This window comes from Lissotriton vulgaris, chromosome 7, assembly GCF_964263255.1.
Source record: "Lissotriton vulgaris chromosome 7, aLisVul1.2, whole genome shotgun sequence".
Taxonomy (NCBI): Eukaryota; Metazoa; Chordata; class Amphibia; order Caudata; family Salamandridae; genus Lissotriton; species Lissotriton vulgaris.
The window spans coordinates 1680401684-1680419672 of NC_141695.1; the positions used below are offsets into that span (position 1 = coordinate 1680401684).

General features: G+C 43.1%; 1 protein-coding gene across 24 annotated transcripts in view; it reads left to right on the forward strand.

Moving 5' to 3' along the window:
- The window catches only part of TPD52L2 (TPD52 like 2), a 129383-nt gene that overhangs the window by 77678 nt on the left and 33716 nt on the right, over nt 1-17989 (forward strand). For 11 of the 24 annotated variants that reach the window (XM_086932766.1, XM_086932765.1, XM_086932774.1 and 8 more), the window contains one exon: nt 4122-4148. The exons of the other annotated variants lie outside the window; for them this stretch is intronic. In XM_086932766.1, the coding sequence (XP_086788892.1) occupies nt 4122-4148 (27 nt within the window). The remainder of the gene's footprint in view (nt 1-4121; nt 4149-17989) is intronic. 24 annotated transcript variants of the gene reach the window in all.

Here is a 17989-nt window from a genome sequence, read left to right on the forward strand (position 1 = left end):
CTACATTATTTGCTTGGCAATTTACAATCCCCAGCGGATTGCATCCTTCCACACTGCGCTGAACTAGCGGAGTTCGCATGCTGTATTTTGCAGTTTAAGACTAACTAAAAAAGCACCTTGACTTCAAACGTCCCTAATTATTGAGGAATACAAATTAAAGGACACTTTACTCAGTGATTTTTAAGTGCAAATCTACTCTTTTCATGCCGATTCTAAAGATGTGTTTTTGAGGCAATGTATTTCTTGTCCTCTGGGTGGTGTCTAGTACTCCACGAATATTCAACTCCCTGGGTGGATACTGGAGAATAAGGGAAACATTTGATTATGTTAAAAAGTTTGTTGTAGCCCAGCAGGTAGAAGACCTACTAATCTGAGACTTTTGCACTGTGTGTTGGCTCCCACGTCTCATAATGGGAAGGGTCTTTTGCCTGCCCTAGTCATATAAAAAAAGATATGAAAAACAGTGGTTTTGCTTCTTCTCCTCTGAATAATACTGACATGGCATTAAGTCGCCCTTCGGTAGATTTTATTCAATTGTTCATCATTCCCAAATATTACCAATAAACGTTGCTGTGGGGTATATCTATGAATATGCAACTGTGCAACTTAGCATCACTTGTGTTTACAGGCATAAGCATGCATTTACTTTCTATTTTGTCATCACACCTGTTAGGCATCTTCTGCCCTGACGGTTCTTGCCCATTACATATTCATTGCAGACATGCTAAAAAAATTAGGGGTTTCCATGTTCTGCTTTTATGAAAATACAGATTTTTGGTGGTGGAATACTTTGATTCTACCAACACACTTTTTACAAAGATACTACAGTAGGATAAGTTTCACTTTGGGTTACAGGGCCAATTTTACGTACATTTTAGAGAGTCCATTAAAACCATATTTATGCACAAATGTCTTGATGAATAATGTGAATGTTACTCTTCGTTCAGTCCAAGATGAAGAGATATTAGGAGATGTGAAATGGCAAAACAGAAGCAAATAGTAAAGTCATGAAAGGCAGCAATAAATGTTGTGTGTCCCTGGAAAGCAAATTTTCCCAGGAGCCCATTGTAAACCCTGATAATTGATCAGCAAAAAACTGTCATGGGTGGCCCTTCTGTGGGTCATCGTTCAATGTAATTGTTTAACTTAACACTCCCTTTCAAAGTTAGTCAGGATGCCTTGCTGACTCGATGAAAACTCAGTCAATAAGTCTCTCTTATGAGAATTGGTGATATTGCTGATGCAAATATTTTGCAATACCATGCCGCCAAGAATGGAATTCGCTGAGAGATGATTGTCATGGTTGCAGCCGGGCCAAGTATTCTGACCTGTCTTTCCTAAGTGCTACATATTAATCTGTCCAGGAGAACAGATCTACTATGCCAGATGGAGGGGATGGTCCTTTGATCTTGGTCCGTAATCACTGCGTTTATTGTATCGCGTAAGGATTTATATCGCATTCTCTTAATCCTCTTTCAGAATTGTTAATGGATGGCGGTACTCTTTCAGATGGAAAATATGCCAATTTAGAAGCATTTGTAGGTGATTCTTTATTCTTGGGGTATTTTACTCCATCTTGACTTAATGTGAAATCAAATCTCCAGTACTTTTTGGATACACTTTGCCAGCTATCAGAGACTATCACAGGAAGCTGGATGAACTTGACTGACACACACACACACACTCTCATACACACACTCACACTCCCTTTTCTGGCTTTTCACAGTCATTTTTCTGTTTTTGCTTCTTACTTGTAAGATTCGAGCTAAACAGTCTTTATCCTTGCACGAGTAGCTTGTTTTAAGTTACTGGAAAGCCAAATGCTGGTTTTAGGTTCTTTAGGGACCATCTCTACAAAGGTTTGCAAGAGTAAATGCTGCTGCAAGTGTAGGTGACATCCCTCACTCATGTGGTAAACTATTCAGATACTCTATCTGATGTTTCCTGCTTAGCATGTAAATGTGTAGCAGGTACTGTGCTTACAGAGAATGTGTTAAAATATTTCTGCACAATATGTACCATCTATAAATGAACACAGTCCTGTTCCTTTTCGAGAATGTACCTCAAATAGAACATTGTGATCATCATTTAATAGGCCTCATTGTAGGCAGCCTCCAGAAAACAGGTACCTTTTAGAGATGACAAACACCTACAGTTAGAATGTGTTAGAAGATCCTACATTGAGATAACAGGGAATGTCTTAGTATGTGAATCTGTAAAGAATACCCATATTGTACAAGTGCGTTATTTTTTCTACTGCACTTTGTCTGCCATTTGAGATGCAACAGAACTGGAGATATAATAATTTTTTATGTTGATAGGTTGAGGCATGACATGAATGAAGATGTGTTTAAAGTGAGCTTTACTAGACATGACACTATTACTGGGAGGCATGTTTATATTTAAAATGTGACTAAAACATCACCTACACCGAGTACGTCATAGGAAAGGCCAGCTTTCCCCATGGCTCAATAGAAGTACTTCCTTGTATTTTGGGCACTATAGAGATTCTTATGGTACAAAGCTGTGATTTTATCACCAGTCCCATTAAATGGCTTTCAGTTAGATAAAGATAGCGTGATTGGAATTTTGGATCCCGACGACTTGTTTAGATGAGAAGGAAAAGCTCTGTACAGTGATTTCAGTTAGTGTAGCACCTCGGTTTGAGATAGGTAGTCTGCATGAAGGTAAAGGGAAGCATATGGCCTGCTGTTAATATTCAAGCGTGGAATGGCTGCAAGCCTTATCAACTTTAACTGTTTCCATATGGGCAAATAGTGTCTTTTAAATGCATGCTGCCCCTATCCGTGACATGGAGAACTGCTAACCTCTCTGCTTTGTTTCTGTCTCTGCATTATGAGTTCAATTGCATGGATTATTGCTTGCTTTCTTTAAGTTATTGCCAGATTTTGTCAAGTTACTTGTTCCACTCTTTTCAGAAAATAGCCCTTTGTTGTCAAATGTGCTGTGGGTTGGCCATTGCTGCATGTCTGTGTTCTCAAGGCCAGTGTTGATGCATGTTTTGATTTACCAACATGTGGTGTGTCTGGGGTATCTTATGTTTTGGTGTTTGTCTAGTAAGGATATGGTTCACCATCAGTGTTTGTCTATTGCTGCATGTAGAGCAGGCCTGCAAAGAATTTTGAATCATGTCTTCTTGTCTATACCTCCCTGTTTTTGCCACCTCTTTCCTGCACATGGTAATGCTTCGGGTAAATGGTGTGCTTGCTGTCTAGATAACGTACATCTGTCAAGGGGTTTATCCTGCATGCTTGTCAGGCTGGGTGTGTATTTTTATTGCACACTTATTTGGAGTGGTGGGTTCTTTGTTGTGTTTTTTTTGTTGGGCTGGGGTGTATTTTGAGAGTTGCTGGTTCTCTGTTGATGTCATAGTCTCTAACCTACTTGTGTCTGTGTTCTGCTGGTGCATTTAGAGGCGTACTTGTTCGCTTATGGGATTTTTCCCTTTCTCTGTTCCACATGTGGGGTGGTCTGGGGTTGTTTTAGATGTGTGCTTGCTCTCAATGTGTGGTTTGGCAAGGTTCTTCATCCAACATTTTAAGACTTGTTGTAAGTGTAACTATAGGAGTAATTTCAAGAAATGTATCTGTCCTGCCATTGAGACTGGTTAAACATATACTTATTGTCTAGTCTGCATCCTGCATGTGGATGTTCTAGAAATGGGCAGGTTGCTGTGTATTTTTCATAATTGTTTGAGGAGATGAAATGTCTTCAAGTGGCTGCCTGGGGTGGATGTGCTTGTCTCCTTGCTGTCAAGTATGCTTTGTGATTCATACTGGGCATCTTTGGGTAGATTTGTACTTGTTTGATGTCTAGTCTTTTGGTCTGCTAAAATCACATTTTGCATGGGGAAGCCTGGGCTGGATGTGATGTGATGTGCTTTGTGTCTGGTCATTGGTCTTGTCCCATGCTGTATGTATGGCAGCCTTAACATGGATTTGTGTGTTAGCTGTCTATTTGTAGTGGGCTGTGGCCGCACCATACTGAATGTTTTTGGGGTAGGTTGGATCGTAATTGGGGAACTTATGTTGCTGCATTGTGTGGACTGAAATATTTCTTTCTCTTTTTTGCTGCTGCCTTTCTGCTTTGATCTTTTCCAGGGCTCATCCCTTCTCACATTCCTTTAGGTAAGGCATTCCGGACCTATTTTTCAGAAGAGTGACTCACTCTGTTTATCATTCATTCCCTCTGGACATTCCTGAACTCTGAGTGTCTTCGCTCTCAGCAGAAGGGTTGTGCTGTCTGCCTTGCTCTAATGTCGCCTGTTTTGCCTGCTTCCCTGTAATACGCAGTTGACTTCCTCTAAAGCAGGTATTCAAGTTAGTGACTAGAAAAGGTCTTCTCCTTTTCCGTTCGTACTGTAGGAAATTGCTTCTGTGGGTGTATGAAGAAAGGTATAGGATTTGTGTTACAAGCTGCCCTTGAAGAGACTCGAGAAACCTATTCACATTATACACTTATTTTATTTGTACTCCATTACCTTGCAGATTCTGCACATTTAATCTTCCTTAGTATCAGATGGAGTGGTTACATAGCTTGGCTAGCATGGGAAGATGGGAAACGTATCAGTGTACTGGTGGCGCTGTAATCATTGGTTGTGGATGGTTTGTGGGTATTACACGTAACCAGCATGCACCCAGCACCACGGTTCAGCCATTTTCACATAAAGTGTACTTGGGCGGTAGCTGTGTGTTTTCTTTACTTAACATACAATGGAGTTCTCTATATAAGATCACCAGAAAGAGCTCCGACATTGGAGCTCATCCAGCTGTAACTTGACATATTGGCTGTGAGAGCAAAAGACCCTATGATGAAGCATGCCACCTCGGTGAGTGAGTGTCTTGCGGTCTAATAATATGGATACTGAGCAAAATATGATTGAACCTCACACTAGAACAGAGACATATTTATTTTTCTGCCACTGTTCTTAATGAGTGGTGAGTAGTGAGGACCGTATGAGACCCTCTTACTCCCCCCTCCATTACTTGTGCTGTGGATATAATATCCAAATGTGAATGATCCGAAGCCTCTCTTTCTCAGTTACACCATAGGCTATCAGTCTCTAAAATAATTTAGATCCAGTAATATTATGGTATTGCTTTAGTGTGTAAATTAACTTGTTTGTAAAATACCTTCAATTTTATTGTCTAATTCTGTGACGTTATTACCTGAAGTCAAGAGTTGTGATTTGGCACTTTAACCGCTACCATGCGGCGCACATTTCCCCGTTGTGCGGGCGAATTCTACGCATGCGCAAATCGGACTGCCCCCAGCCGTCCGACACACACACCCCCGTGATGTCAGACGGCCGGTGGCCATTCGCACAGAAGAGGTTAATTGTTTTATGCAGCACTTATTTAGGGATAACTGCAGAATGAGGTCTAGCAAAGTTCAGTATATAATAGGTTGTACATTATTGGCTTTTTGTAGGGCGATATATCTTGCTTTTTGCAAAGTGTAGGAATTTCTACTTAATTTCCTAAACCGTAGCACGTTCCACGTTGTCCTATAGCCCTTGCTCGCCCTAGCAATAGGTCTGATTTTTGTTCTCTTTTCTCATTGAGTCTCTTGGTTCCAACTTACCACTTCAGCTCAGACCTCAACTCCATTCTTGGATTGGTAAAAAGCCTCTTCAATTCTTTGGAAGGTGCTAGTGTCCACCATTCCCCCTCTCTTAAACATTAACAATCCTGTCATTCAAAAATGAACGGTTTGGCATGAAGACTCTCGGGAGTATTTATGGATTTGAAGTGATGCTGAGATATTCATCTATATAGTGGTGAAGCACGAAGGGACTGGTGAGGTCAAAGTAAGTCGAGAACCAAACATGGGTGTGAGCAAAGACAACTAAACAATGGCTTTGGTTCAAAGGACATTGTACTACAAGGGGCCTGAAGCCATTAGCCATAGGTGGTTTGTCCCAAAATCGAATTTTGGTACAGTTTGAATCAGTAGACTGCCTCAGTATGCAAACACTTTCAAACTATAACAGACATCAAGCTGCAATACTATTGTTATTTGTACCTTTGCTTCCCTTCACTCTCTTCTAGAAAAGTATAGATGAGAGTTGCTGTGAACTGTGTTGAGCTGTGTTCCCCTACAACATTTACACACCTCTCTGTGCCTCCATAGACTTACTTTAATGGCTCCATAGGCAGCTCTGCATCATGTTGGCAGAAGTTTGGAATCGGAAGCAAAGACAGGAGGAAGGAAAATAAAGGATTGGAGAAATCGTAGTGTAAGGTCAAGTTTCTTCCCACTGTAGTTATAAAGACCGCACCAAAGGCACCTGGATGTCTGCTCTTTGTCCTCATGACCCACTTATTTGTTGCTTATGCTCGAAGTTTAGCCGCTGTACCTGCAAGTCCTGTGGCACTTAAGATCAGAACCTCTGCATTTTAAAAGGATGATCTTTGTGACTTTGGTCAAATTGCTAAAAGATACCAAGAGATGGAGAAAACATTTTTACTATGTAGTGGTGAACATCCACTCGTGAGTCATTAGTTGTATTTCTTGGAGAACAACTTACCTTTTTCCCATATCCCGTTCACCCACCTAGGATTCTTCTGCTGGGCCTCGACCTTCCTTCTCTTCCAAAAAAGGAAGTAGTTTTGAAGATCTGGTAGAATCTCAGTTTTAAAGAGGTACCCCAGACATCGCTATAATGTGACATACCAGAAAATTTTCTTTAAGTAAACCCTCAAGCCCTCTGGGGACCTTGTTAAGTACATTATTTGATTCAAAACCATGGCTTTCTATCTATAAATGGATGATTTGACCTCAGATCTTCCATCTGCAGTACTCCAGAATATCGGACTGGCTGGGGGTCTTAAGTGTTTTGCTGCGTCTTTCCTTGATTGTCACTGTACCAGAAGTAATTATCCAATTCTATAACTTTAGGATCTTCTATGGTACCCTGGCCCCTCGTGCTTCTCCTTTTCAAGAACAAGCTGTTGTACCAAGCTTTCATGTGTACCCACTACTGTATAAGCACTACCAGGCATTGAAGTACATCTTTGCTTTTGGCAGTGACGTTTGTGTTATTCATTCCATGAGGGAATCGGAGTTGGGATCAGACTGCTTTGATTGTGCAGGGCTTTACCCTGCCAAAGACACAGGCTTGACAACTTTGTGGTGCCCCAAAGCTAGGCATACCTGGCTCTTATTTCCCATCAGCTGGATATGCCAGTCTCACTTCTACATTGACAGTGTTGCTGCATTTATTTGAGTCTGTCTTGAAAGCTTCTCAAGATGAGCTTCGCTATTTCAATTTGAGCCTGCACACTCCAGATCCAAAGTAATGCACCTTCCACCCAACCTCATATTTCGTTGCAGCAATATTGGTGCATTAATGTTGGTTATTATTGTGATGAGCTATTTCAATATATACAACTGATTCCAAAGTACTGTAGAAAATGGACTGTTTAGCCATTCATACATATTTTAATTAGATATTGGCTACCTTAGCACAGGCTTATGGTGTCAAATGTGGTAATGTGCACTGTATGGAGGTGACAGTACTTCTAGGTTTTTCAACATACCCTGTGTTTCTACGATTAAGTAGTTGGTAAGAATGTGTGTTCGAGGTATGTGTGCTGTAGATACACATGCTTTGCATACTCCTGCCATCTAGTCTTGGGTCTGGATGTTTGCAAGTTGTTTTTCTTCGAAGAAGTCTTTCCTAGTCACGAGGTAAGGTGACTCCTCCTTGCGGTGATAGTGCGCGTGGGCATCGTCTCCATTGTGTGTTTTCTTTCCGCCATCTGGTTTGGACATTTATTGGTGCGCTATGGTTCGAAACAGTTCTTCGTGTTCCCCTCGGTGCGTAATCCACTCTACCATCAACGGTATTGTCATTGTACATGTTTTCCTCCCTCCACGTATCCATTAGATCGGAAAGACACTAATCTTTGGTCGGAAACATCGTGGACTCCCTTCGGGCCTGGCCACGTCGATCCACCCCTCTGCTGATGGAATGGCCCCAGTTTCATTTCTGTCCAACTCCAGGTACCCTTACAACTTGTGCTCATCACCAGAGCATAAACGATCTTCCACCAAACATAAGGCTTTGGCACCACCTCTGCCTTTGGGCCTTAGTCTGTACCGAGACGATGTTTCTGACGCCCCGCCCTCGGGCTTGGCACCGAAACAAGAGTTCAAGCCTTCCGGCTTGGGATTGAGCTGAGACAGATCACCTTCGGACCACAAACATTCTGCTCCGAAAGACCAATCTTGTTAGGAGCCAAAATCCTCTGCTTCGAAGGACTACCGGTTCTGCACTGAAAATGATGGCGTTGAAATCGAAAGAAGATGTTTCAGATTCCCAGAACTGATCTTAGATATTATGAATGAGACTAGATCCAAAGCAGAAAAAGCTTAAATCAATCCAGACATGACACATACTGGCCAAAACTCCTTCCACGAGGAACGTCAGTTCAGAGGACACTGGATACAAGATCCCTCTTAAGAAGAAGAAGAAGCACATTCCTACAAGTCCTATCCATCCTACTTTGCCATCCCCTCCACCATCTTCACCTTTACCAGTACTGCCAGGCTCAGATCCATTCCACATAACACCACAGGGGTCTCCTCATACACAGCCTGATTTAGGAGATGGAGATGATGATGATGATGACCATGTTCCTTTGCTAACAGATCCATGAGATGATTATAATATTGATTCATCCATAGAGAATGGTCCAGACCTATACCCTGCAAAACCTTCACCTCCAGACAATAATGTTTCCTATCCAAAGCTAATTTCCAGAGCAGCAGCATATCATGGCGTTACACTGCACAAAGAGGCTTTAGATGACGACCTTTTATTTGAAACACTAGGGTCTTCGCACAGAGTTAGTCCGTCACCCTATGTTAAAAGGCATGATGAGACATGCAGATGAGATTTGTAAGGGCCCTGTTCGTGCACATATTTTAACACCCAGGTTGATGAAAAATATTAACCATCACCCTCTGACCTGTTTTTATTAAAGGACAACTCCCTCTAGATGCTGTAGTAGTTTCCAACTCTCTCAAAAGAGCAAACTTGGAGACCTCTGGAGATGCACCTCCCCAAGATAAAGAATCTAAGCTTATTGATTCATCTTTTAAAAGGGTAGTTGCTCAAGCCGCTAATCACTGGCGCATTGCCAGCACGCATGGCCTACTTGCTAGGTATTACAGGGCACAGTGGGATGAGATGGAAGGCCTACTTCAGTACTTCCCAGAAGAGCACAGGAAAAAGGCACAAGATCTAGTTCAAGAAGGAAACTCATTTCTAACTCTTCTATTAGCTATGACCTTTGATGCTGCAGACACTGCAGCTAGAGAAGTTAATACCAGCATTCTCTTACGTCGGCATGGCTAGCTTAGAATTTCAGATTTTAAACCAGAAGTCCATCACTCTATTTTAAATACTCCTTTTGGACCTCAGGTTGATGAAGCTTTACAAAAGATGAAAAAAGACACTGACATGGCAAAATCCATAGAAGCACTTCAGACTCCTTCAACCAGAAGCTCCTTTTGCCGCTCATTCTATAGAGCCGGGTCTAAAAGTACATCCTCTGACCCTAATGCTTCCTCATATAAGTCCAACACGTAACCCTCTTCCGAAAGAGGCTTCTATAGAGGAGGGTACAGAGGAGCCATTTTAAAGGTAGGGTATAAGAGCAAGCCAACTCTCAACTCCCCTTCCCCCAATAAGCAGTGACTTGCCTACACTTCCCCCGATCATGTAACACTAGTCGGGGTAGGACTAAAACAATTTCTCCCCGTTTGACCATCCATAACCTCAGACAAATGGGTTTTAGACATTATCCAATATGGTTATTGCCTGGAGCTCACCAGGAATCCACCCAATATTCCACCTTGCACTCACAAACTCGTCAGAGCACCTGCAGCTTCTCAAACAAGAGGAACAAGCGCTTTTAACAAAAGGAGCTATAGAACCAGTACCAAGGTTCAGGGGTGGCTCCTTAAGACACATTTTGGATGCAAGGACGTTAAATCTGTACATACTTTCAGAACATTTCCTCATGGTCACGCTTCAACAAGTCCTTCCACTACTACAGCAAGGTGATTTTATGTCCTCACTGGACCTAAAAGATGCATACTTTTAATAATCCGGTTTACCCAACTCATCGCAAATACCTCTGTTTGTGATAGCAGGAAAACACGATCAGTTCAAGGTACTCCCGTTCGGAGTAACTACTGCTCCCATAGTCAGCGGCATAACACAGGCACCCGCAGTCCCCAAGGTGCCGGGGTGGGGGGGCCTCAGCTTAATACTCTGGTTGGCGAGCTCCTGATTTAACCTTCAGAGGGCCTGTCTACGAACCGTGCAGGGGGACCCCCTCATGTTATTTGCACCAGTGCCCAAAGTGTTCACAAAATGTCTAGCAGTGGTGGCGGCACATCTCAAAAGACAACAGCTTCATGTCTTCCCATATCAGGATGACTGTCTCATCAAAGCCATCACACACCAAAAGTGTCTACACCACACTCAGACTACTACATTAGACCTACTCCACCAATTGGGTTTCACTGTCAATGTGCAGAAGTCTCCCCTTCAACCTTCACAAATGCAGTCCTATCTGGGAGCGACTATAAACACTTGCAGAGCTCTACCCTTTCCCAATGTAGCCAGAATTCAAAATATTCAATCTCCGCTAATACAGTTTCAGGCCAATCACTACTTAGCAGTCAGGACTTTCATGCAATTGCTAGGGATAATGGCATCATGCATTGCAATAGTGCCTCATGCAAGATTGCACATGCATCCTCTACAAGATTTCTTAGTACATCAGTGGAATCCGTCTCGGGGTCAATTAACAGATCTAGTGTTGCTAAACAGCCACGCCCATCATTCTCTGCAGTGCTGGAACACACCAAACTTATCAAAAGGGCGGTCCTTCATGGACCCTGTTCGACAGATCCTGCTAACAGCAGATGCATCCCTCACAGGTTGGGGTGCCCAGCTTCACAATTCAAGGTTTAGAACAATAGATACAAAGCTCTGCACCTCAACTATCTAGAGCTTCTAGCTGTATATCTAGCACTGAAAGCTTTAGAGCCTCACCTCGTAGGGAAAGTTCTCCTAGACCGCACGAACAATAGGACCGCTATGTACTATGTACAAAAACAGTGGGGAACCCCTTCTCTGTAACTGTCACGCCTCTCTCAGACCACTTGGTGTTGGCCAATTCATCACAGAGTTCATCTTCTGGCAGAGCACCTCCCAGGAGTGGACATTCAGATTGCCAACCTCCTAAGCAGCAGGCAGCAACAAATACTCAAGTGGAACTTCATCCCTAGGTTCTCCTTCCATTCTTTCAACAATGGGGATTCAACACAAATAAATCTGTTCGCAACAGTGGACAACTCCAAATGCCCAAATTTCGCCTCCAGATTCCCACACACTCTAACTAAAGGCAATGCCCTATGGATGAATTGGTCAGAGACATTTGCCTACGCTTTTTCACCTCTCCCTCGCCTTCCATTTCTGGTTCGCAAGCTCAGGCAAACTTCTCTCACACTGATTCTAGTAGCTCCTACTTGGGCTTGTCAACCGTGGTTTACAACACTTTTAGAACTGTCAGTAGTTCCACATCAAAAGCTGCATCTCAATTTCAGTCTTCTCACGCAGAACCATGGAGAAGTCAGACACCCAAATTCCAAAAAGCTCAATTAAGCGATTTGGCTCCTGAAGTCATATAATTTGGCTATTTCAACTTGCCACCAGAATGTATGACCATTCTTAAAGAAGCTAGAAAGCCTACTACCAGAGCATGCTATGCAGAAAAATGGAAAAGATTAGTTATATATTGTACTAACAATATTGATCCTCTAGATGCATCTACTCAAAATATCATTTGTTACCTTCTGCATTTACAGTGCGCTGGTCCAGCCTACACTTCCATTCGCTTGCATCTTGCAGCAGTAACAACATATATTCGCAAAACAGACATCATCTCTCTTTGTTCAAGGTTCCAGTAATTAAAGCCTTTATGGAGGGCCTTAAGAGAATAATACCACCCAGGGTACCTCCAGCACCAGTTTGGAATATGAACATTGTGCTTACATGGCTCATGAGTCTGCCTTTTGAGCCATTACACAACTGTCTGCTACAGTTTCTTTCATGGAAAGTGGCCTTCCTCATTGCTGTCACTTCATTGAGGAGAGTTGGTGAGCTACAGGCCTTAACCTTAGACAGAGTAGTTCTTCGTACCAACCTAAAATTCCTTCCCAAAGTTTGTGGAGTTGCCTGTATTCTTTCCTAAACCTGATTTGGCAGCAGAAATGATTTTCACAAAACAATTGTTTGTTACATTTGCTACATCTCCCAAACGCAGTCCGATTTTCTAAATCTGGTATTGCAAGATGAATTGTTAAATGTATTCTAACCTGCTACACTAAAGCTAAGCAAACTTTATCTATACCTCCTAGAGCGCATTCCCCTCGTAAAATAGAAGCGTCTATGGCCTTTTTAGGTAACATCCGAGGGCTCGAAAAATCATAACAATTTTACTAGACCTGCAGGTCTAGTAACTTTAATAATCTACTCGACCTAATAGTAATGTACTTGACCCATGAACTCATATAAAATTGTGTGATACTAGGCAAATATTTTGTTTTATGGAGCCACCTTTTTCTTTATCACATAAGAGAGCACATTCCAATATGCAAGTTCACTATCTCTGCTGTACAAAAAAGAATTGAGCCCACATACAGGGTACACATGATTCCTGGCTTGCCTCTTACTTTTTCTGACATTGTGGTGGATAGAGGCTTTGCCTTATTTACAAGGCAGCGTTTAGTCACTTAACGGAACTTAACGCCACCTTGTAAATAAGGCACCCTTTAACGCTCTACGTAGCATGAAAGGGGTGGGCAATGGGTGATGCGGTGGGCGTTCCACCGCAACACCCATTGATTTTGACGCTGACCCATATTTACAAGGGTGGCGTAAATATGGGGCAGCGCCGAAATTAAGACCAGGGAAAACCTGATCTTACCCTGGCGCAACGAGGAGAAATGTTTCCTTTTTCCCCCGTTTTGGCTGTTTCCATGTGTGCTGCACAGCAAAATGCCAGGCAAGGGGGGGCCTGCGTTGCAGGGGAAGATTGTATATCTGCAGGAAGGTGTCCCTTCCTGCACATAAACAATCATTAAAAAAAAAATTAAGCATTAAGCAGCACACATAGAAGTTACAATACACCATTTCAGATTGTTTATGTACAGGAAGGGACCGAAACCGGTCCTAGGATGCTTGTTTACAGTCCAGGGAGGACCTGGCCTGGCAGTTCGTGCTGGACTGTTCCCATTGGGTGCAGGGTCAAGACTTATTTGCATATGGCTGGGTCCAAACTGGAATGGCATGGTCAGCAAAAAAAACGATGGATTTAGACCCAGATCTCTGTAAAATGTATGACATTGTTCTGCATTCTGCCATCAATTGTTGTTTTTGCATTTGTCACCCCGAATGGGACGGGTATGCCCAGATGTGGGTCCTGTGCTCTCCATGCCACTTGACTCAAGCTATCCTAGCTGAAGAAGGGTGAAACCCAGAAACTGGTCCAGGGATGCTTGTTTCCAGTCCGGGGAGGACCTGGCCTGGCAGTACGGGCTGGACTGTTCCCATCGGGCGCAGGGTCAACACTGATTTGCATATGGCAGGGTCCATACTGGAATGGCATGGTAAGCAAAAAACGATGGATTTAGGCCCAAATCTCTGTACTAGGGTGAATGTATGACATTGTTCTGCATTCTGCCCATCAATTGTTGTTTTTTGTATGAACAATCTGCAGCACCACACACTTTTACCAAACACTACTGTGTGGATGCGTTAGCAGGTCTACAAGCCAATGTAGGGCAAGCAGTGCTAAATACACTTTTCCAAACAGCTACAACCTCCACCGGTTAGCCACCACTTTGGGAGAATACTGCTATACAGTCTATGCAAAGCATGTGTATCTACAGCACACATGCGTCGAACAGATTATGCTACTTACTCTGTAAGCATCTGTTCCTGGCATGTAGAGCTTTACGTTCACATGCCCCCTCCCACCTCCACGGGCAGTTGAAGATGTTGCAGTTTTATTTACATTACATACACAAGGATATCTCTGTACTACACTTACTTACTCCATTCTCACCCTCTTGTGGAAAAACAATCTAACAATGGAGTCGATGCCCATGCGCACTATCACCGAAAGGATGAATCGCCTTACCTTGTGACTAGGAAAGACTTCTTTTAAGAAAAACCACTTACAAACATACGGACCCAACACGAGATGGCAGGAGTATGCAAAGCATGTAAATCTACAGCTCTACTTGCCAAGAACAGATGCTTACTGGATAATTAGCATAATCCATTTACCTTTTGACTTGGTGGGTGTATCCTTCTTGTCAGTCGCCTAACCTTTTTGTTTAGAAATGGCAGTTTTGCAAATGACAACGTTTATGGTGCATAGTCACGCACCATTCAAGTTGCACTGACACGTAAACGAAAGTCACAACTATTTCTGACAAGTATCCAAGTTTATTCAAAATTAATCCATGTTCAATCAGTTTATTACAATATACTTGATTTCATGAATCTCTGTACAGGCAACGAGACTCCACAATTATAATGCTGGAGATATGCCGACCCAAGCCTTTATCTACAGCATGTCAGAAATCACATTTCACTTTAAACGGGCATGCATATATTCCCCCAGTGCATTTCGAGCTACCAGCTCTTTGTCAGGGGTAACTGCATTATGAAACTAGCTTTTACAATGCAATGGTCTCGGCAGCATTAAAGGTAGAGCTATTGGCATTGCTCATCATTTTTTTTTTTTTATCATAAATAAATGGCATTGTCATTTACATTGCCAATAGCTTCATCACGTACATATGCGAGACCTATTGCATTAGCACCCACACACACAGTAAGTAGTAGAGTGAGAAGTCGATAGCGAGTAGGAGAGAGTTATTAGTAAAGAGTATTAGAGAGCGCCACAGAGCTGAGTGAATAATAACAGCTGTGAGCACCTGCCTGAGGTGCATTATCGGAGCTATGTGAATAACTGCGTCAGCCCCGTGCCCGAGGTGCATCATCAGAGCTGTGTAAATAACTGTGTCAGCCCTGTGCGTGAGGTGCATTATCAGAGCTGTGTGAATAACTGCAACAGTCCTGTGCCCGAGGTGCAACATCAGAGCTGTGTGAATAACTGCGTCAGCCCCGTGCCCGAGGTGCATCATCAGAGCTGTGTGAATAACTGTGTCAGCCCCGTGGCCGAGGTGAATCATAAGAGCTGTGTGAATAACTGCGTCATCCCCGTGGTGCATAATCAGAGCTGTGTGAATAACTGCGTCAGCCCCGTGCCCGAGGTGCATCATCAGAGCTGTGTGAATAACTGAGTCAGTCCCGTGCTGAGCTCCACTGCAGCCGATACTTGCATCCAGAAACTTACCTCTCTGTGCACCTACCCCCACCAAAATATTAACTAAAAGTGAAGCCCTGCACTCACACACCCCCAAAACAGCATTGCTCATTTAGAAGACGGACACACATTGAATTTCGAGCTTCTTCTGCGTTGATGCTAATTTCTATAAATTACTATTGAATTCTTGTTTTCTACTCCCAGTTTGATAGACCACCATCAATCACGTTGACCCAGATCGCTGTCCCCGGATAACCCCCATGTCGTCGCTTTCCCTGTGCCACCCGGCCTGAGCCTCCTCTGCAGTTACCTGGGGTGAGGCGTCGCTCCCCAACGAAGGGCAGAGGCTGTGATGTTCCATGAGGCTGTTCCTCGCCGTGGGACATCAGACCACACCGCTGCGGGGAATGTCCCCCAGGGGACCCAGGCAGCGGGCGCACCTCCTGCGCTTAGGGTACTGGGACTGGTGGCTAAGCAGGGCCTCGAACTCCATGGGCCGCTTCAGAGTGGCACCGCACGCCATGCTGCCTTCCGTGAAGCCGGCCAGGAAGAGAGCAGTTATCGGCGCGCGGCGGAGACGCTGGTGCCGTGAGCGTGCCTGCGATCAAATCTGCCCGTGGCCAGCTCTTGTCGCTCCCTCTCCCATTCACAATGCTGCGCGCGTGCTCAGCTCTTGTCTCGTTGGATTTTTCTCGGCTGAAACGATCGCTATAGTTCTCTGGCGAGAACGCGCTTTGTGCGTTTCTAGCCGAGACCTAAAAATCATAACAAAATCATATAATAATTTTTCTTATATAAAACCTAAACGTCAAAAAATCAAGTCCCCAGCTCAATCCCATCATAACTTGTTGCGACCAATTATCCCTCGAGACCTATATGTGATTTAAACCAGATCTTACTGAACATTATAAGTTAATACAATTGTGAAAACAACCAAAATCCTGTGAATGTCCAGTGCACCATGTGTGACTCAAAATCTGTGTTTAAATCTGTTGTATACAGCTTAACATCAACAAATAATTTTAAACTCTAGTTTAAAAACATTTTCTTCATCTTACAACACCACCACCAGCAGAGTAGCGGCTTAACCTCCCGCCTACGAAACCACCAGAATTAACCGACTAACGAACTGAACTAAACGCAATGGAGTGCTTCCATCACTTTATTTGAGTTTGCCATTTCTGATGTTATCTCATAAGATTCTTTGTTCCTCAAATACCTTTTAATAAAGAAGATTCACATGAAGAAGGCACTGGTGCAGTAATTCACTAAACCCTTTATAGACTCTGGCCCTACCCACGGATCATTGAGCGTATTATTACTTCCAGTTTCCTTCAATGCCATTGACAGATTCAACATTGATCCACCCACTAATGGTGAACTAGATTTTCTTTAAAAATAAAATTAAGGCTTCTTGATTGTCCTTAGTTTACAGATCCTGCCCAAGGTCAACCCAGGCGAAACAGGCTCTGAAGTGGCCTTGGTAACTTGTAGGGGATGGAACAACCAGATAAAATAATGATAGCTTTACTTAAATTGGTAATATCCTTGCTTTGTCAAAATAACTTTTCTGTGGATGCCACCGAAGCATGTTCCCTTCTACTGAAGTTGTTTTTTGTTGCACCTCCTTCACTAATTCTGCAGCCATCTCCTTTATTCCTATGTTTTACAAATTCCGTGAAACAAGCCCTGCATTCTTAATTAGAGCTATTGATTCTTTGAAGACTCTTTACAGAGTTGTTTTGCTTTCTTTAGCTTCGTTGATATACGCTTTTGTAGGCGGATGCACTGATAAGTTTCCCTTTATATATTGGCAACATTGGAGACTCGCTGACTGGTCTGACTCTGGGAGGTGGTAAGTCTTCCAAAAAAGGCTGAAGTTTGGACAGCTGACTATCCAGAAAGATCTTCTATTCTATAAAGTTGGAATCTGCCACTATAACTATGGCCACATGTTACAGAAAGAAACCGATGGGCTAGAGATTATTATCGGGTATTGGTGCCTGCTAAGACACTGGACCTGCTGTGATGTAGCTACACTGCCGTCTTCCTTTTACATGATGTGATAGAAGCCCTAATGGTGAGGGTTGGCCCAGGAGATAGTAATTTGTATACTTCATGAAACCTTAGCGATCACTTATCTAAAACTGAAATGTCTGAAAAGTTTTGGCCACGTCTCTGGTAAGCTGACCTATCTGGTGTTTTATACCCGTGTTGTTACTCCTCTTTGTTCAGATGCGATGCCATATGTACCATAGCGTTCTTGGTACTACCACACTCTAGTTATCTCTCCTACCAATTGTTTTTGTGGCCAACCTCTCCTAATTTAGTTTTCCTGCCTGGAGTTCCCTGCTCGCCATGGTACCACTCCTCTCATTTTGTCTGCCCTGTCTTCAGTGGTCCCTTTATTCATCAGGAATTTCAAAGGCCGGAGGGCTCATCTCTCCTCTGTTAATCTGTGCTGTGATTGCTGTCTATCTATACTGATATTTTCCCACCTTGTTAATGTGTTCTTACTGGTATTCCAAAGCTTTCTACTCTGTTTG